The 21,848-nt window shown below is 41.8% G+C and overlaps 1 protein-coding gene across 5 annotated transcripts in view; it reads left to right on the forward strand.

Moving 5' to 3' along the window:
- Positions 1-21,848, forward strand: part of NBAS (NBAS subunit of NRZ tethering complex) — a 343,094-nt gene that overhangs the window by 253,172 nt on the left and 68,074 nt on the right. For all 5 annotated transcript variants that reach the window (XM_089923423.1, XM_089923419.1, XM_089923421.1 and 2 more), the window contains 2 exons: positions 16,150-16,365; positions 19,780-19,982. In XM_089923423.1, coding sequence (XP_089779549.1) covers positions 16,150-16,365; positions 19,780-19,982 — 419 coding nt within the window. The remainder of the gene's footprint in view (positions 1-16,149; positions 16,366-19,779; positions 19,983-21,848) is intronic.

The following is a 21,848-nucleotide window of genomic DNA, read 5'->3' on the forward strand; positions in this document are numbered from 1 at the left end:
GCCGCAGAGCGGCTGGGCCCGTGAGCCATGGCCACTGAGCCTGCGCGTCCGGAGCCTGTGATCCGCAACGGGAGAGGCCACAGCAGTGAGAGGCCCGTGTACCAAAAAAAAAAAAAAAAAGAAAGAAAAGGCTGTGGGTTCTTTCTTGGATGTTCTCTCTTCTTGGATCATTCACTCTTGGGGAATCCAGCTGCCCTGTTGTGAAGAGCCCCACGTGGCAGGAGACCAAGGACGCTAATAACCATGTGAGTAAACATTCATTGACGTGCAGTGCATCTCTTCCTGCCACCCAACCAAGTCATCAGATGAAACCACAATCCTGGCCAGTGGTTCGATTATAACCTTGTGAGAGATTTTAAGCCAGAGGCACCCCGCCAAGCCACAACAGATTCATAATTCATAGGAACTGAGAGATAATCAATATTTTAAGCTTCTGAATTTGGATAATTTGTTATACAAGAATGGAAAATCAACATCAGTGCCTACTGTGTATCCACAGGTGTCCTCAGTGCTGGGTATATAGCACTGAACAGCACAGACAAACATCTCTGACCTTAGGGAACCTGCGCCAGGGAGAGGTGGAAATGGGTCAGTAAACAAAATGATTAAGTTCACACGTGTGAAATGGTAGTAAGTTCTAGAGGAAAATAAACCTGGAAGGACTCAGAAGTGCAAGACAGCAGGACTGCTGCAATTTAAAGTAAGATGGTCGAAGAAGACCTCATTGAGAAAGTAATCTTTGAGCAAAGAGCTTAAGGAAGTAAGACAGCAACAAGCTGTTGCTTATTGAAGGGAAGATGGACTAGGAAGTGGAAAGTCCTGATAGGGAGCATGTGGGGCTTGTCTGAGGAGCGGCGAGGAGGCCAGGTGACTGGAGTGGGATGGGAGACAGAGCAGTGGGAGGGGACGATAGGACCCGGGCAGCTTGGACAGGGTCTCCTATGAATGAGACCCACTGGAGAGTTGTGATCGGACCTGGCATTGACACAGGGTCACTCTCCTGCTGTATTGAAAGTATTACAGGAGGTAATGGTAGAAGTAAGGAGACAGAGCTTAGGAGGCAGCTGCAGTTTTCTAAGTCAAAGATGAGGGTGGTAGCAGTGACAGTGGTGAGAAGTGGTCAAATTCTGGATTTATTCGGAAGATAGAGCCAAAGGGATTTGCTGATGGATTTGCTGTGGAATGTGGGAAAATGTTAGTAATTCAGGATGGTGTCAAGATTGTTGGTCTGAACAACTGGAAAGGTGGATTTGCCATTTCCTGAGATTGGGAAGGAGCGGCTTTTGGGGTAGGATCAGGAGTTCTTGCTGTTGCTTGACTTTTAAAACTGATGTGACTTTCTGTAAGAGTACATACACCATTGGAAGACGATGGGTGATGGGTACATGGGACCTCTCTGTACTGTTTAGCAATGTCTCATAACTATTTCAAAATAAAAAGGTTTTTGTTTTGTTTTTAAAGAGTGATGTGGCTTTTAAACACCCAACTCCAGCTGTTGACAGGCAGTTGTATATATGACTCCGAAGTTCAGCAGAGAAGCCTGGGCTGCAGAAATACGTTTGGGGATTGTCAGTGTAGAAAAGAGTCAAAACCAGGTGGCTGGATGAGATTCCCAAGGGAGCGAGTTAGGTAGAAGAGGGGGAATAGAGGAGGAAGGCCCAGGGCTCTCCAGTATCAAGGGCCAAGGATGATGAGGAACCAGCAGAGACTGACAAGAAGAGTTTCAAGATTTAAAAAATATAACAATATTTTTATTCATTAATGGAAAAAACATAGGAAGACAAGGGGAGAATTTCTGAGGTAAGTGGTGGCAATGGATGGGACCTAGAGCCCAGGTGGAACAGTTGGCCTTTGGCAGGATCCCTGTCACTTTCCCGTGATAGCGGGAGGGAGGCAGAGCTGCTAATGGACACAGCTACAGGGAGATGGATAGATACGGGGGAAGGAGATGGTAGACATTCTTTTCTGGTTGCTTCTGTTTTCTCAGTCAACGAGGAGACAAAGAAATTAGCTGAGTGTAAGTTTAAAGGAGGGAGTGTTGGAGATTTGAGAGAGGAGAAGGGACAGAGCAATCATTTAGGAGAATGGGAAAATAGACAGGGAATTGTGGTAAGATTGCTGGCCCGTTAAGGGCATCATAATGAGCTCCTCGTCCAGTTTTCAACATAACTCTACTTATGAACTCTCAGTGTTAACAAGTCTGCTGTTCTTTGAATCTTCATGCGTTGGACAAACCTACCTCCCCTCCAGTGCCTGGGCTTTTCCTGTACTTTATCCCATCAAGTCATCCTTTTGCCGGGTGCCTGTTTTTAATCCTTAATCAGTTTTACATACTCATAAAATATAGATTAAAATGTTTCCTTTTCAATTCAGCAGTTTCTTTATTATGAAGTACACATATTAGGATTCCTTACCTAAATGATTTAATAACAGCATAGTAATTTGAACTATGCATGAGTCAAAGTAAAGGTTACAATAAATATTTGCTACCGTTGTTAATACTGTTGTTGCTACTGCTTTTGCTTTTATTGAGCGCTACGCTTGTCCTGCGGTGAGAGCCCAAAGGACATTTGAGATATGGTTCCTGCTTCCAGTGGGCTTACAGTCTAGGAATACAAGGCAAACATTCATATAAACAGAGCAAGGAATACAAGGAAGCAATGAAAGTAGACACTGGATTTGAGTGTGATCATTTCCCCACACATTAGGATATTGACAGATTGACAGATATCCCATGGGGGTGGTTATGAAGCAAGTATTATCATCTTTGGCCTGAAAGTGAGATTCCTAAAGGACGATTGTCCAAAGTTTAATAAACAGTAAGTGTCCAATCCCATTTTCACATCCAGGTCTCCTGATTGCAAATTCGATGTTGATTGCATGACACTATTCTGTTTTAGGAGTGGAAAAGAGAAGAAGGGTAGCAGACATACGTAAAATGCAGGGCATAGTTAAGTATTTTGCATGTGCGTAAAACGTCTGTCTTACCTTTGATAAGTTGGAAAGTTTGTTTGACCCAGATGGATCATGCATTATTCCCAAATACCATCAGTGGAGTTTGCAGGTGATGTGGAATGCAAGCAAGCCAGTGACTACATTTAAGGAGAGGGTTTAAGGAGAGGAAGAGAAGTAGCATCTGAGTGTTAGCACGGGCCAGGTGCGGTACAGGCATCGTCTCATAAGCTCTGTGTAACAACTATGTGGGGTGGGCGATGCCACCCTTTTTTGTGGAAAGCTTAGGCTCGGGAGTTTAGGGACTTACCCTAGACTGCTAGCATATATATAAGTGGTGGAGCCAGGATTTGAACCTCATGCTGTCATATTCTGAAACCTTGTTCGAAGCATGCTGTTTGTACAAAAGCTGTAGCTCTACTTTACAGAATCATTTTAGACTTCACTCATTCACTATGCTTGAAATAATCTGACTTAAAGTGATGGCTTTACATATCTAGAGGCTAGCAGGGCAGCTCGGGACCGTCATTAGAAAGACGGAACTGAGGTGCTTCTGGGGGGCAGCAACCTGCAGATGGCGCCATATGTAAAGCGTTTGAAAGGATAAACTGGCATGACCTGGGGATCAGCTTCAGATTTCCAGTACCCCGTAGATCTTACCTGTAAACGCATGCATGGCGCAGAATGGAACTATGCATTGTGCGTGGGGTTAGCAGTGGGTGCGAGCTCAGAGGCTGATGTCTTCCTAGGGCAGACGGACCGGTGTGCTCCGTGCTTCACACCATGGACGGTTTGGTTCTTTCGGGCCATCAGGAACCTGCACACTCTGGTTACCGCAGCTACTGGGTCATTATGGTAAGAGTGACAAGGTGGCAACGCTGAGAATATGAGTGCAAGGAAGCCATCTCAGTGAGCAAGGCTCCCCACACAGCTGCTGGGTCATGATGTGAAGGCGTGAGCCTGCTCGCCCCACGCACACGCACACACTCATGCACACGCACACACGTGCTCACCTTAGAATTTCCCACGAGAGGCACCTTTCTGGTTGCGTATCATGATCCATTGTAGAGCAGCCCTGTGTGACGGCCACCCCAAAGGTCATTGTCCAGCCACCCTGTGGCTGCCTTCAGCTGCTGGGCGAGTCCCTGGACCTGTCAGCTGTGGTCAGATTCGGGAGAGGTTTGTTGCCAAGCAGATAACCTTTTTTTTTTTTTTTTTTTTTTTTTGGCGGTATGCGGGCCTCTCACTGTTGTGGCCTCTCCCGTTGTGGAGCACAGGCTCCGGACGCACAGGCTCAGCGGCCATGGCTCACGGGCCCAGCTGCTCTGCGGCATGTGGGATCTTCCCGGACCGGGACACGAACCCGTATCCCCCACATCAGCAGGCGGACTCTGAACCACCGTGGCACCAGGGAAGCCCAGATAACCTATTTCTAACAGGCCCCTTCTGACTGCTTCCTCAAAGAGGGATTGTGGGCATGGCATGCATTCTGAATCTTGTGACCTGTAGAAGAAGCCTAAGAATTAGCCCTTCGATGTCTGTCAGTATCACCCTATAACAGCAAGGGGAACTAACGTTTCCTTCTGAAAGTCTGTCACAGGCATCTAGGCGGCACCTAAACACGGGTGTAGATTACCCATCTCACTCTTCACATCCAGCCTTCCAGCAAGATTCTATAAGAAGAGGAAGACGATATTTATTGTAATATTACTGTGAATTGTCCTGCAGCTCTGTGAAGTAAATACTTTTACCACCATTTCAACAGACAAGAAAGTTAAGGCTCAAGGAAGTTAAATAACCGCTCCAGTGTCTTATGAGCTGCAAGTAACCAAGTCAGGATTCATATACAGGCCTGCTCCCCAAATCTTGCTTTCCACTGCCTCCCTTGCCTGAGGAATTTGGCTGCAAAAGCCCACCTGGGGTGATCGTGATTATTGCCTCGACTGGCAAGCTGAAAACTCATTCTCTCTTTGTGCTTGGAAGATTATTTCAAATGGACTGAGGTAATAATAATTTAGTAAGAGAAATGGAAAGGTGGCCAAAAGACCGTGTACACAGTCCAATCATAAGTGATAATGCCTCTGCTCTGAGGAGGAGTCTGGTGGGCGCTGAGCTGCTGTGTGTTTCTGCAGCCCTTGCGGGTCTCTCCGTTAATAATGCGCAAGAAGGAATACACAACTCCTTCCTGGGAAGCTTGTGGACTCTAAATTCCCAGGGGGTGGACGTCTTGGGGAAGACAGAGGAATAAATCAACAATCTCAGAATAATGTACAGCAAATACCAAAGCGTATTTTAACATTAAAGAAAAGCAGAGAGGGACGAGGAGCCTGAAAATCACCTCGCTATGAAATGCGCTCCTCCCTCTGGCTGACTTCGTAGTTGAGTTGTTTGTTGTATAACCAGGTATCTTCAGTGATGTGGGCTCCCTCTACTCCGTTCTTTGTTCATCCTAGGAGCCCTCCTCTCAGTTAAGTACATTTAAACTTATAAGCAGATGTATTTTCTAACTGCCACCTTATGAATACTTTCTCTAGCCTGTGCAGCAAAGGGATTTATAATGAAAAACCAGGCTCTCTCCTCTCATCTGGTGCCAAAAGCTTTTTAAGTATTGGTACCCAAAGGAAGATCCCTGTCTAATTGCAGCCATTTCAGGATGCTGGTTGTTTTTGCCTACCTGACAGGGGGAACGCTTCATAGATGGAGATGGTAAACAGATAAATTAGTGAAAGTTTCATAATTGATGTGATAGATGGCTTGTGATGTGGTAGCATTAAGGTAGAAATGGTCAATAGTTGAGTTGATGGGACCAGCCAGGAAAGGCCCCATAGTAGAGGAGGTATTAGAGCCGAGTCTTAACAAATGAGGATGTTTGTCATGAGTACCACGGAGGGAAAGATTAGGAGGAGCATTCCAGATAGATTTGGCAGTTTTAGTAAAGGCATGGAATAATCTAGTACCTTCAGTTGACTACAAGACAGGTGATATAAATAGAAGTGTCTTGATGAGGCTAGAGAGGTAAGGAAGGGCCGGGTAATGAATGAAAATTCTTATATACCTGGCTAAAGGTTTTAGACTATCCTGAGGATGGATCAGTTAGACATAAATTTTAAGCTGGGTAGTGACATTGTCAGATTCTTCCTTTAGAAAGATCACCTTGGTGATGACGGGAGGAAGGAACAGAAGACACACCAGCTTGGACACAGGGAAGCTCCAGCGTGAAGGCCACTGCAGTATTTTGTGGGAGAGATGATAATGGAGCAAAGAGGCATTGATACCAAACTCACTCGATTTGTGATAATTAACTGTAGTGTAGGCATGTGTGCTGTATCTCTGTTTTAATAATGCATTTCTATATACATCCTTTGAGGATACTATTTAACCTTTTGGTCACTGAATCACCTAGCAAAGTCCCTTAAGCATAGTATAACCAGTGTTTTGTTCCGCGTACATCATCTGATGAGGGATTTTTCATGCCACCCATATGTGTAGAAGACTGAGGGATTGATGCCACTTATCAAATGATAAAATTTCCATGAGGAGAACAGAGTAAAACAATTTTAAATTAACATCGACCCAGGAAAATCTGGGAGATTCCCTACATTAATATTGTGGCCTCTCAACATATTGAATTAAATCTTGATAGATCTTAGGCACATTGTGAAGTTCTTTGAATGGTAGCAGGGTGATGAATAAAGAGACAGGTTTATAATTAGACCTTCCAGAGTTCCCATCAGGCTTGACCTTGGAGAAATTACTCTTACCTTCTGAGTTTTCTCCTCTGTATAATGGGGCACAATTATTACTACCATATAAATATAGATTAATTTTAGAATGTTTTTAGATACAAATGAAAATCCAATTAAATTAGTTTAACTGAGCAGAAAATTTACTGGCTCGTGTAACTCAAAGGCCCAGAGGTGGGCCTGACTTCAGGGTTGGCTGATTCAGCAGTGGGTGGTCATCAGGGAGCCAATTTCTTTCCATCTCTTTTCTCTGCTGTCTATGGTTTTAGCGCCACCCTCCAGGCTCTTTGCATCAGTGCACTGATCTGCGGAAACGGGCTACATTGCTTCCTAGTCTACATCCACCAGATAGGGTGAGAGAACTTCGTGAAGGCACCAAACGGGAAGTCAGAGCTTTTTACTGGTTCGATCACCCCTGAACCGATCTGGGGCTCTTGGTATGTCAGGTACTGATTACCTTCAACCCATTGTACCTGAACTAACCACTGTGGAGAGAGGTATGAGATCATCATGAATGGCCTAACTCCATCACGACTAACCCTGAGCAGCCCTGAGTCAGTCCTACACCCACTGCATGGTCAGCTCCTATTAGACAAGGTACTGAGTGGGCGTAAGGGAGACAAGCACAATATCTGGAACATGTACCTTGGATAACTCTTGTGAGGGTTAAATAAAATAGCAAGTATAAAGATCTTGGTGTCAGTAGGTACTCAGTACTTGTCAGTTCCCCTTCTGCTTTTCTTCATCCCTCTTTCTGTTTTACTCTATCCTAGAAGATAAAACGACATTTGAATTCTTTTCAGCCCACTTTCAAACATCTAGCAGTAGTTCAGGTTGATTTTTAATGATACTAAATAGTTGTGAGTGTTGGAATAAGATCTGAATTTTCATATTTACACTTGGCTTTGATATAAATTCAGTGGGTCTACTTAAAATGCTCTTAATAATAACAATTTGTGCTGTGGATCCCATGCATACATATGATAGGAAAAGGTTTTTAAACGGAAAATGTGAATGAATGCTTTCATAGCCACAGTGGATAGTAGCCTTCCTTACTGATTGCAGGAACATTCCATCTCATTTCTAACGTTCTTCATGGCCCTCTCCGTTAAGATAAAGGTGACCTTCAAGCTGTTGAAAAACTTGGGGATGGATTACCTTATGTGACTGCTGGAAGTGAATAGTGAAAAAGACAGGACCATTTACACTTTGCTGAAGAATAGTAATATTACTGTAATTATTGTACAAGGCAAAAGGTAAAGATAAAGTGGCCTCTGTGTCTGGCGTCATTCATTTTTATTATATAAGCAATTGATAGGTAAAGCAGAGGAGCAAAATTGTAAGGTTGATTTTGTTGTTAAGTATATAATTCAGTGTGACAAAAGCTGCATTCTTATTTTTGTGCTTGAATATATCATTAACTATATTAAAGCAAAAATTTTTAAACTTGTCAATTTCATCTTCTGTCGGATAACATTGAAGGTACTATTTTGTAATATTCTATATTTACAATTTTAAAACAGTACTTTAAATGTTAGACTAAGTACTGAGAGTATAAAAATGAATAAGATATGGGTCCTGCTCTGATGGATCTCATAATCTAGGAAGGAAAGCAGACATAGAAATAAAGCATATATATAACATTCAACGTCAGCAGAGAGAGAGATTAACATTATGTTATCAGTAAAACAAAGGGGCTTCTTTTTTATTGAAGTCAATTAAATCTGACTTAGATAATTTGATACCTTGTTGGTAGCCTTGAACTTTGCTGACCCCTACAAGTCATCCTGTCATCACTGGAGCAGATTTGCAGGTGCTTTACAAACTATGAGTTCCAGTCCATTAGTGGATCCTGTAATTAGAGTGTTGTGGTCAGCATTAAAACCAAACAAACAGGAAAGAACACTAGACGGTAGATTAATATCAGATACCAGATTGTACCTCGCCACAGTCAGGGTTATATTGTTTCATGAAACTTTAGTTGGCTTTTAATATATGCATACATTTCAATGCATATATATTGTGATACTGAGTTTTGATATACAATGTGTTTCTTACTATTGGTCTTGGGCAGAAATGTTTGGGAGCTGCTCGGTCAACTGACAGGCACCGGCTGCACGTGTGTAACTTGGGCAGCCAGCACAGGACAGCATATGTGTCTTTTGGTTCTTCTTTGTTTATCATTTAAATCCCAAACTGCTGCCTTTTTTTTTTTTAATTTAATTTTTTTTTTATATTGGGGTGTAGTTGATTTACAATGTTGTGTTAGTTTCCGGTGTACAGCAGTGTAATTCAGTTATACATGTACGTGTATCCATTCTTTTTCAGATTCTTTTCCCATATAGGTTACTACAGAGTATTGAGTAGAGTTCCCTGTGCTATACAGTAGGTCCTTGTTGATTATCAATTTTATATAGAGCAGTGTGTATATGTCAATCCCAACCTCCTAATTTATCCCTCCCCCCGACCTTTCCCCTGTGGTAACCGTAAGTTTGTTTTCAAAGTCTGTGAGTCTGTTTCTGTTTGTAAATAAGTTCATTTCTGTCATATTTTAGACTGCACATATAAGTGATATCATATGATATTTGTCTTTCTATGTCTGACTTACTTCACTTAGTATAATAATCTCTAGGGGCATCCATGTAAAAACTGCCTTTTTTTTCTATCACTCCCCCAACCTGTCTAGACACTTGCAGTGACGGTCTAACCTAATTGTCCCTCAGCCTCCAGTCCTGGGAGCTATCTCCATCCACATCCCACATTCACCACCAGCCACCTGGAATTAACCAGGAGAAGCTTGTACAAAATACAGGTTTCTTTCCACGAATGCCAGTGCCTTCCCCAGCCTCACAGAGAGTCAGTGAGTATAAGGAGGGCTCAGGAACTTGCTTTTTTTTTTGCGGTATGCGGGCCTCTCACTGTTGTGGCCTCTCCCGTTGCGGAGCACAGGCTCCGGACGTGCAGGCTCAGCGGCCACGGCTCACAGGCCCAGCCGCTCCGCGGCATGTGGGATCCTCCCGGACCGGGGCACGAACCCGTGTCCCCTGCATCGGCAGGCGGACTCTCAACCACTGCGCCACCAGGGAAGCCAGGAATTTGCTTTTTTAAAGTAGCGCTCAATTGAATTCAATATAGGTGGTCTAAAAGTCACACTTCAGGGAAACAGTGCTCCAAAGCAGTGGACTTAACTTTTTACTCATGGACCTAACAGAATTTAAAATAACCTGGTTATCCTCTCACACACTTGATGGCTTAGTCTGTTCTAGCTCTATAACAAAATGCTGTAGACTGGGTAGCTTATAAACAACATAAATTTATTGATTTCAGTTCTGGAGGCTGGAAGTCCAAGATAAAGGTACCAGCGTGGTCGAGTTCTGGTGAGAGCCCTTTTTGTAGGCACCTTCTCACTGTGTCCTCACATGGCCGAAGGGGATAGGGATCTTTCTGGAGCCTCTTGTACAAGGCACTAATTTCATTAATAAGGGCTCCACCCTCGTGACTTACGTACCTCCCACAGTCCCCACCCACGCATACCATCACCTCTGGGGTTAGGATTTCAATGTATGAATTTTGAGGGTTACAAACATGGGGCTTCAAGTCCCAATCTGAGTTGTGAGGTTTCAATAGGGCTCTAAGATTATTTTTTAAAAATTACTCTGTATTGAGTTATTGTTTCAATTATTGCAGTATATACTAGAACAACATAGATATGTTAACTTTTGATAAATAAGCATTAATTGCAAGAAAATTGTATTTAAAATGTACCTCTTAATGAGATGGGTAGGGCTTTAAACGTTGTTTCTAATTAGTTTATGTGCCCATGGCTGACTCTTACTATTGCTAGATTGATATTGCATTCAACATCAGTTCTTTCCATTTTACATTTTTATAGGCATGAATATTTTGAAACTTTGTTCACAGTGGATGGGCAAGGAGTTTTGTCATAGCAGTGCCACTCGATTCTTTGAATGCCCTCAAGGTTATCAGCCAAAAATCGCATAGCAATCTGTTGTTAAAAATCATTTGTAATGATTTATCAACTGACAACTCAATTAGATCCTTCATAAAGTTTTTTGAAAGCAAAGAATCGAAAACCTTCTGACATGCAAAAAGAAATGTGTTATCCAGATGTTGGAGTCATGTCACACACCAGGACTTGAATTGTCCCTTCGTTTGGTGTTCTGGAGCTTTTCAGACTCCAGGACAGTGTATCAGAGTCTGATTCAGGAAGGATGCAGGGCATGTCTTTCTTGTGTGAGTAGAGGAAGGCCTGCGGTAAAAGAGAATAGGCCTGACACTCTGACCTCCAGCACGTTCTCAAGGCCAGTCTTAGGAAAGAGCATTTAGAGAAGGTAAAAGTTTAGGAACTGATTCCCTTAAAATTATCTGAACCTTTGTGCCCTTCAAAAAGGCTTTGTGCCTGGGGCACACATACCCCAGTTTGAAGGCCACTGGCCTGAAGGAAAATGTAAGTTTCCCAACGTGGCGCCTGTGGTGACCCTAGCCCTCCTTTGTGTCCTTTCTCTGCAGGACCGTCTCCTGCCTGAACACACACAGACTTTCCACTTTACACCAAGGGCTCTCCCTTACCCCTAGAGCTGTGATTTTCCACGGGAGTGAGCTTGAAGGAAGAAGAGTGTCTAACTTTTCTTGGCAGTGGGATTGAGGATGCGCTATGAGGGGATCAAATTCCTCTATCAAATTCCTCCTCAAAAAATGCTATGGGGGCATTTTTTGATCTTTTTCAGAAGTGATGCTTCCTGTTTTCCCAAATATACTGTTAGCTGATGGTTCGCCTCCACCGTTCCAACCCCATGAGACTCCTCGAGGTGGTGAGCCACTGTTTTTGGTGGGAGTATATTATATCCCTCAGGTGTTTTGGAGTACAATAGAAGGTTGAGAGTCACAATCATAGAGCGTTCCCTTTTTAAAGTCCCCATGCTGCACTCTACTGAAATTCACCTCACCCGCTTCTTCCACAGGAATTCTTGCTCATCCTTCAAGTCCTGGTTTCGGTGCCACCTCCTTTTTAAAGACTTGCTTGCCTTCCTAAGACAGATGCTTTTTCTTGCATCCACATAGTTAGTTTATACTTCTGTCTCATTTTATAAATACTTACTTTTGTGTTTGGTTTTTCCATTAGGATGTATGTTCTTCAAAGGTAGAGATTGTTTTTTTGATTTCCCTTTGTATCCCCTGTGCCCAGACCAGGCCTAGCACATGGTAAGTGTTGGAGTGTTTGTGCTTGAAGAGGAGGAGGGAGAGATGAAAGAAAAGTAGGGTGAGGTTTTAAATTGAACCCAAAAAGAAAGGTATCTATCTGCCCCCATTAGCTGCTATTAGCAGTGTGAACAGCAGGTAAGCCCTGATTCGTCCAGCTGACTCTGTAGGTAGCGTCTGGCTTTTCTGAAGTCACTTGCCGTTTCCTAAGTATCAGCCCTAGCTCCGAAGTCACACTATATTCATTCTTAAAAGAAAAAGTAGTGTCCGCTGTGCGAGGTTTATCAGCCTTAAAGCACCTGCACGCAAGGAAAGTTGTCTCGGTGAATTTTGAATCAAGCCATTCATGACAACGATAGCACCGATCGTGTCACTCTTCTGCATAAGCTCCTTCCTTTCATGGCTTCCCAGGCATGAGGGTGATAGAGAGCAGTCCTGTCGCCCGGCACACAGGCCCTTCGTGTTGGGCCACCGCTTCTTCCTCCCTCAGGCTCTGACGGGCCTTTACTTGCAGGTTGCATCCCGGCCATGCTGATTTACCCACAGCGTCTCCACTTGCCCCTGTAACCTGGGGACCTCGTGAAGTTCTTCTTTTCCTGTCTTCGTGCCGACTCACTCCTGATGACTCTCCTTAGAGAGAGCCTCCCTCAGCAGACCTTCCTTCCAGTCCCTCACTTCCAGTCGGGACGCAGTGCCCCTTGGAGGCTCTCTGCAGCAGGTCGCGTTTACCCTCCCGCACTTGGATAAGGATCCTGCTTCCGTATAATGCCTTTTATCTGTCTTTCCAACTAGAGTTTAACATACTTAGGGGCAGGGACCTGATCTGATTTTGTCTGTGTCGCCAGCACCCAGCCCGAGGCGGATGTACAGCGCCTTCACTGGATGGATGTCAGTGAATAAACCCAAACTCATCACAGTTTAATGTCCTTGTGCCTCTTCCTGCGTCTCTTCTGATCACTACCAACTGGCATTGTCCCGATAGCACACATCTGGTCCTGAGGTTTTCGTGTCAAGTTCTTTAAAATGTTGCAATTTTAGTCTCGTGGGGCCATCTTACCGGAACAGGACAGTGTGGTCCCTGAGAAATTGGAGCCTTCTGGTGCATTCTGGACCACAGGTTTCTAGGGACACGTTGAGAACATGTTATTTCATTGCATTTTTTTAAACACCTTTATTGGAGTGTAATTGCTTTACCATGTTGTGTTAGTTTCTGCTTTATAACAAAGTGAATCAGCTATGTGTATACATATATCCCCATATCTCCTCCCTCTTGCGTCTCCCTCCCACCCTCCCTATCCCACCCCTCTAGGTGGTCACAAAGCACCGAGCTGATCTCCCTGTGCTATGCGCTGCTTCCCACTAGCTATCTATTTTACATTTGGTAGTGTCTATATGTCCATGCCACTTCTCCCCTGTATGTTGAGCAGAGTTGTTTAGTAATTTAGTAGCTATTTTCTGTTTGTCTACAATGTGCTAGACATTGTATTAGGTGCTAGGGATACAGAGATTTAAAAAGCACAGTTTCTACCCGGAAGGATCACATTGTTTAGTCAGGGAAACGTACAGGTAACCAGCCGATTTTAACACAGTGTAATGCTTTCTTTGATACAGGTAAGCTTTAAAAGGAACACGTAGCAGGAGGAGATGATGTTAGGGACGGCATCTCAAAGGAGTGAACCCTGAGCTGATTCTGGAAGGGCAGACAAAGGCAGGCTTGAGAAAGGATGACAGTTTTTTCTCAGATACCTTAAGACTGGTTTTTATATCTTCTTAAAGGACTGTAAGAACTAGCCAGCCAGCCAGCCAACCAAGAGAAGATGTAACAGAGACTGCGCGTGCCCTGCAAAGCCTAGCATGTTCCTATCTGGCCCTTCCCACCCCTGCTCCGTCTAAAGTGCTCACTAGTGGTTATACATAGGTCATAAGCCTTCCTACTTCTGCAACTCTGCTTTTGCTATTCTGTCTTTTTGAAATGTTGTCATTCATCCGTTCATTCCTTTATACCTTCAACAAATGTGTTATGTATGAGCCACCATTCTGAGTTCTGGGAAGATAGCAGTGACAGTCAGACCGTAAGCAAATAGAAACACAGCATGCCAGTTGTGAAGAAAAAATAACGCAGGGTAAGGAGAACGAGGCCAAGTGAGGACGGAGGATGTGGCAGCTCTTACTCAGTAGTCAGGGAAGCCTCGGATAAGGCGATGTTTGTGCCGAGTCCTGAGGGAAGCACAGGAATGAGCCATGAGGATACACTGGGAGGAGAACATTTCAGGCAGAGGGACCAACAAGTGGAAAGGCTCTGCGGGCCTGCAGGGAGGTGAGTGTCTTAGGAGTGGGCTGAGAGCGGGAGAGAGGCGGGATACAGGCTTAGAGAGGTGGGGTGAGGTGAAGGGCCAATCATATAGGGCCTAGTAGGGCTTTGAAGCCTTGATTTTGTTCATGCTCTGTCAGAGCCTGTGACGAGGCAGACGTGACCAAGTGGCATCTGTGTGACGCGCAGTGAAGGGGAAGCCCTGTCTTGGTAACCACGGGCTCTGAGTTCCGGCTTTTACTCTCCTCACTTTCATAATGAACCCAAACATACCACCCAGCCTCCCTGGGGCTCGGTCTTTCCATCCGCATAATGGGGCGTAGGGAGGTCTGCTGAACTAAACACAAGTTCTAGTATCTTGTATTTCTCAGTCACATAAAGGAGTTCGCAGTTAATTAGGGGAAGAGATAGTAATGTAACTAATACTTGGCAGTCAGTGGTAGCTTCTGATTTTGTTTCATGTCATGGGTGCTGGGAGGCAGCCATCACGTAAGGAGTGGGGGCCACAGAACTTGTTTGGAAGCTGCATTTGCAAAGCAAATACTTACAATTCAGTGAAAGCAGTGCTTTCCTAAAGATCCTTTTACCAATATGTATATGGGATTAAGAAAATGCCATCTCTCATAAAACATTAATCTTATGTGGAATGACTTGGAGGGAGCTGATGGGAAATGGAGAGTGGGGGAGGTTTGCCATGTGTTGATTGGTGTGGTCGCTGGTGCTGTGTATTGATGCCTGTGCCTAGTTTTCAGAATACCCAGAGACGGACCGTGACTGATTTTAAGAAGTAATAGGAAAGATAACAGTTTGTCCTAGGACTCTTTATCTGTTATTGTTGTTGTTGTTTTTAAATCAACACAAAGCCCTTTTAAGGCTCTAGTACACGTCTGCTAGAGTAGTTGACAAGAGACTGAATTCCAGGGTCCAGAGCAGCACAAATCAGCAGGGCCTGAAAAGGCCCCAGAATGGCTCAGAGGTACGTGGTGCCTCCATCAAAACGGGTTAAGTTTAAACTTAAGTTTGCATTCTTGAGGCCAAGTGAACTTAACATATTAAATATTAGAAAAATATAACCCTTACATACCTATCGCAGTGGCCGTCACATATCAGAATTCAGTAAGCAGTTGGTGAGTAAATGAGTGAATACAACATTATTATAGAAAATTTGGAAAATTGAGAAGAACAGAATTGCTCATGATCCCAACACTTTAACATAATGGTCACCAATAGAGAGAGAGAGCGAGAGAGAGAGAGAGAGAGAGTGTGTGTGTATTCAGCCACATGCACAGGTATAGTTCAGATTTTAATGTAAGCATGGTATAAATAGTTTTATGATTTCTGACTCCTAAAATTGAACATTTTATGATAACCATTTTCCAAACGGCTGTACTGTTTTTATAATTCTAATTTTAACAGCTGCATAATGTTTTATCTAGTAATTTATCATGAGCTGGTTACCATATCTCATATCATCAGGCAATTAGATTGCTTTTGAAGTTTTATTTTTATGTTCTTATTCCAGTTAAAATCTTCATTCCTGTACTGTTTTCTTCTTTTGAATTATTTCCTTATAGTAAACGATCAGAACTGGTTGTAGAATTGACTCCTCATTTTTTCACTGTAACCAGTAATCTATTTGACTTTTAGTTTCATCAAGATACCACCTGCTTTGGGGTATTAGCATTTAAAAAACTGTATTTGCTCATGTAATAGTGCAAGTGGTACCTCCCTATTTTTGTTTTATTCATGGAAGAAAAACCAGTCTAGCAAAAGTCCTATTCACTAAAGTTGTACGTATTAAAATTTTACTTTTGTTCTCTCTACCACATTAATATCTTTTAAATATGCCATGTGTAATAATGTAGGGTGATTTATCTAACTTTTGTTCAATTCCTGTTTTTCTTGTTTGTTTGTTTGTTAAAGCTATCTGTGGAAGCACGTAAAGAAATGACTGGAAAGGCTATTAAGACAGTCAAACATTTTATTGAGAAGCCAAGGAAAAGAAATTCAGAAGACATTCAAGAGACTAGTGATTCGAAGATGACCTATGCAGATGCCTTGAGTCATCTGGAGACGTCACTGGCTCACCTGGAAACCCTCAACCACAGCTTCATCGTTTCTCTGAAGAATAGTGAGCAGGTAATGAAATTCACACTTCTGTGTGCTCACTCACTCAGATAATACCAGTGTATTCTTTCATTTATCCTTTAAAGCTGTATTCGTAGTTTTGATAGGGTTTTCAATCTTGCAGATTTTTTTTTCAATAACCTTTTTTTTTATTGAGGTATAGTTAATTTACAATGTTGGGTTAGTTTCAGGTGTACAGCAAAGTGATTCAGTTTTATTTAGATATAAATATATATATATATATATATACACACACTCACACACGTGTGTGTGTGTGTGCGCATGTATCCTTTTTTCAGATTCTTTTCCATGATAGGTTATTATAGGACACTGAATATAGTTGCCTGTGCTATATAGTAGGTCCTTGTTATTGATCTGTTTTATACATAGTAGTGTGTATATGTTAAGCTTAAACTCCTAATTTATTCCCCCCACCTCCAAATCTTACAGATAATTGTCTTAAATCTTTATCCTTTAACCTCGTCATTATCTCTTGATTGTCAATTCAGTTTTCGCTTCTTTAAAAAGGATTTTAGGCCACTTAACACAATTGATAACTTGGGGAGGAAGGACGTGAGGAGGTGAGAGGGGTGGGAGAAGGGGGGCCAGGATGGGTGCCTGGGGTGAGAAAGTGGTTGCTAAAGCTGAGAAATGATGAAGACTGTGGTTCTCAAGCTCCCCTTCTAGCTGGTAGATGTTTTGCTGTCCAATTGAATAGTGATATATTTTTTTCCCCCTAATCTTCAGAAAAATTCAGAAATAGCCATCCATGCCTGCTTCAACAGTTTTTTTTTTAAAAATTATATGTACTCATCCTGTTTTTATGTTGCATTTTCCAGTGTAACTTCATTATTGATATGATTTTTTTGGTTAATAAAGTTGTTCCTAGTTGGTTTCTTGTTGAGACCCTGATGGTGTCTCAGAAAGCACCCCATGAGAGTCAGGAGCCCCTGCCATGATGAGGTTTGGGGACCAGGGTGTTGGGACTACATGAGGAAACCCTCTGTAGCCTTTGGAGCTTTTCTTCTGTATTGTCACAGTCATGGAAATTTTAATATTCTTTTCCATAACTTAAAAGTTGACAAATCAATAAGTAAATGATCTTCGTCTAGGTGAAAACAGCGTTTAGGTATATAAAAAAAAATTCCGTTTGCCCTTTAATGCTATGGTGAATGAACCTGTAAGTGGCCACTAACCTCCTCTTTTATTTTTCTTAAACCTTACAAGTTTATTGAATTGTATTCTTGGTTTGTAAAAAATATTTCTGACCAGAAAGATCAGCCAGTGGAGAGGAGTCCAGATAATGAACAAATGGGAGACTTCAAAATATGTATGAGACACAGAAATGTAAGCCCCTCATGCAAAAGATAAGGGGAAGAATTCAAAAGTCTGATAACACTTTTATTTCATTCTGTGCTTTACAGCGCCTGTTAGGCTATCTAATGAATAATATTAAATAATGGTATGAGCAATATAGAAGCCTTTGCAGGGAGCAGATTGGCTTTACCAATCTTGATTTTATCCTGTTGATACTTACAGTTCTATGATCAATAATTATAAGAACTAGGGTAAAATTTGGATCTTCAGGTAAAAGTGATTTATACTTACTAGTATAAAACTTTTAAAATTTGTATTCATTTTTCTAATCAAGTATTCTATATTCATATCTGGAGAATTGTCATTACTCTCCTTGGAATAAGTATTGTCTTTCAGTGGCTAGAGTAGTGTATATGGGGCCAAGGGGGTTATTAACAAAAGCAGCCACTTGCTTCAGCTAGATTTAAAGGTACCAAAGAGCTACTTGCAAATGTTAGACCGTGGATGGTCTGTAATAGGAGCCTCTTCTGATTCCTAAATTGAACATTATATGATTTTGTTAAGGCGCCTTTCAGAGCAAATGCTGGAAGTAACTTCAACTTCATATATTTGTCCCTTTTAAGTTCAGGCCTTGATTTTAACCTCTTTATGTATACTGCGTGCAAGACCATCTTAGGTACTCAAGAAGGTTAGTGCCATTTCAATTACAGGCCATTGGGGCCTCAGTTTCCGCTTGTCTCAGTAGGGATACTAGTAACTGCCCTGCCTAACTCACAGTCTTTTTCTTTTTTAATAGAAAGTTTAGAAAACAATGGGGAGAATAGTGACATGAAATCTCATGTGCCCAACTCCCAGCTTCCACAGTTATCAAAATGTGACCAATCTTATTTCACCCCTACCCCTACCTACCCTTACTACGCTCCTGTGGATCATTTTAAAGAAAAACCCAGTCATCTTTTCATTTTATCCACAAATCCTTCCATATCTATTTCTAAAAGATATGTTTAAACTTAAGCACTACAGCATTACCAGTAAAAAAGGTAATAGTAATTCTTCAGTACCATCAAATTTCCAGTTAATGTTTAGATTTCCACATGGTTGTTTTGAAAGACAAAGCAGTTATACTGAGAATTACTTGTGGAAGCTGGAAGGTGTTATGAACATCAAGTGGCCACATTTGGTGCTGAACAACGGTAGCCGGTGTCCTGTTAAGTTACCTGTCGTCGTGTTAGTTTGTACAGTGTTATCAAAGAGCGGCTGGCAGTGTGGAGTGGGAGAGTGCAGTGGGGAAAGTAGAATCTCGGCTTCTAATCCTAAGATCCATTAATGGCTGGTTGTGCGACTTTGGACACGTTACTTAACATCTTTGGTCTTCTATTTCCCTTTTGGTAAAGTGGAGCTGATTAAAAAACTCCTTGTGGGATAATGATAACCATTAAATCAGATGACATATGTACAATACCTGGGTTTACATAGTTGATGCTTAATAGATTATAACTATCATGTGGTTATAGCACAATAATAATAATAGAGAAATTTGCCCTTAATGAGCATTACTTTGTGCCTAACATTGTGCTAAAGGACTGATTTTTTTTTTTTTTTTTTTTTTTTGCGGTACGTGGCCCTCTCATTGCTGTGGCCTCTCCCGTTGCGGAACACAGGCTCCGGACGTGCAGGCTCAGCAGCCATGGCTCACGGGCCCAGCCGCTCTGCGGCATGTGGGATCCTCCCAGACCGGGTCATGAACCCACGTCCCCTGCATCGGCAGGCGGGCTCTCAGCCACTGTGCCACCAGGGAAGCCCAAGGACTGATTTTTATATTATTGAATGTTTATGACATCCTCTGTTCATAAGAAGTGATTGTCCTCATCCTCGTTTTATAGATACTGGAAAGTTGAGATCACGATGGCTTACTAATTAAAGCGAGGATTGCGCTCAAGCCTGGGTGGCCCTGGAGACCAAGCTCTTAACAACCCCTGCGTATTCCTCCATGTGGTGTTTGTGGTCATAGCGTATTTGGTTTGAGAGCTTCTAAGTATATTTCACTCTGTCCATGTAGACATGTAATTCCTAGTTGATATTTACATGTTGAATTCCCTATGTTTGCAGGAAACACTGCAGAAATATAGTTACCTCTATGATCTGTCTCGGTCAGAAAAAGGGAAAGTTCAGGATCAAGCCGTGGCCATGTGTTTAGACGGTCAGCCTCTAAGAATGATTCAACAGCTGCTAGAGGTGGCCGTTGGCCCTCTTGACATCCCACCTAAGGATATAGTACATGGTGCGATAACGAAAATCATCTCTGCGTTGAGGTAAGCTATAAAACAGTCATTGAGGAGAACCTGAGCTGATACTTTGCCAATAATGTGCTTGTTTCACGGTTGTTAGAAAGGTAAAATACTATCATGTATGTAGGAGCATTTTATAAAGTATGATGTACTTCATAAAAAGTGAGAGATTATCATTAGACTTCTCAGTCTCATGTCTTAAAATATCTTGTGAATGGAGAACCATGGCAGTGTTCTGTCATTGGTCCTGTGTGTAACATGTCAAGAAGCTAGCTAACTTCTGGGTAGACCCTCTCTCGCACCCAGATAATTCTTGAAATAAGGGAAAGGCCAAAAGGGCATGTGAAGCAGGTCGCTAAGCGTCAGACTGTGATGTGACTTCAGCGTGGATTTTCAGAGCTTGTCTCTTCTAATTCCCCTTCTTTGTGGCAGTGGGAAACCAGTTCCCAGAAGTTTCTTTTGAAGTACACAAGGCAAGCTTAATCATATGCTGAAGATGCTGGACATGTGTTAAGTATCTTAGGACATTATTTACCTGCAATTAATGGCATAAAACTGACAGTTGAGAAATTCTAGCTTTCTGTCGATAGGCTGGTATCCTTGTAGGAATATATCCAAGGGGATTAGGAAAAAGGGAAAGTTGAGCTTAGAAAATAATGAGGCATCAAGTGCTTTCTGTGAATAATGCAATTAGCCTAAAAGATTTAGTTGTGTTTAAATTATTCTTCTTTTAAGCATTCTTTGTAATTCTGTGTTGCTCTTGAGGAACTTTTTGATTAAATGCGTGTCAATTTTCAGCAGCTGAGCTGAAATCAAATGAGGCTTCGTCAGTTTAATTACCCAGCTTCATCCGGTTTTCACCTTAATGCTCTGAGGTATCTGGTAATTTTATATACAGGGAGAGAAATGAAATAGTGTAACACTTTTTAGAAATCGCAAATATGAAATGAATAAAGCTTTATTCTATTACGAGCTTATTATGTTTTGGTGGTGGTTGTGATTATAAGAGCCACTTTCCTCTTTCAAATGATGACAGATAATTGTTTACCATGTTTTATACCTTTTTGATTCAGTTATCTTTGATTATTTCTTAAATCAAGGCTTAGATGAAGCTCACAAAAATAAAAATTTGAAAAATTACTGTTTTGAATATAATTTAGTTTATTTTTCAAAAATTGTACATTTTCATATAATTAAAATATGATATATTTTTACGCTTATAAAATTCTGACATAAATTATACTCCTTTCTTTTTCCCTGTGCCCAGTTCTACTACTGAAGATTTTGTTCTGATCTAATAAATGGTAGACTTATTGTACAGGAGACATTCAATAAAAATGAGTTAAATCTTTCAGTAGTGGGGGGAAGGGGAACTTCAGTTCACCTACCTCTTTTTCAAAGGAAAACAAATTGCTATTGACTATGTCCATAACATTTACGTTTTAGAAAGTTAGTGAAATTTAGTAGGCATAAAATGACAAAAGGATGAACATACAGCAGCAGTTGGTTTAAATCATATAACAAACTATTCAAAAACTCATCTAAAACTTCTCTTTCCTCTGTTACATTTTCAGAATTCAGTAGAGTTCCAGACATATGCATTTGTAGAATGGGCATAATAGGGCCTGTCTCATGGGCTGTTGAGATTATTAAATGTCAGGATGTATGTGAAGCACTTAGCAGTGCCTGCTACCTAGTAAGTACCATGTAAATATTAGTGTTTTGAAAAAAAGGCCAACTAGAGAATTTAGATTATTATATACTTAATGCTTAAAATAGCTCTTATTTTTAATGCCCATTGAGTATATCTTTGAGTTTTTGGATGACAGAATGCAAGTAGATTTTCTTACTCTGTCTTTTTCCTTCTTTTTTTCCCCTTTTCCTCTACTC

The sequence above is a fragment of the Delphinapterus leucas genome, chromosome 13 (assembly GCF_059928025.1).
Source record: "Delphinapterus leucas isolate spDelLeu-1000000601 "Yukka" chromosome 13, BTC_Dleu_Yukka2, whole genome shotgun sequence".
Taxonomy (NCBI): Eukaryota; Metazoa; Chordata; class Mammalia; order Artiodactyla; family Monodontidae; genus Delphinapterus; species Delphinapterus leucas.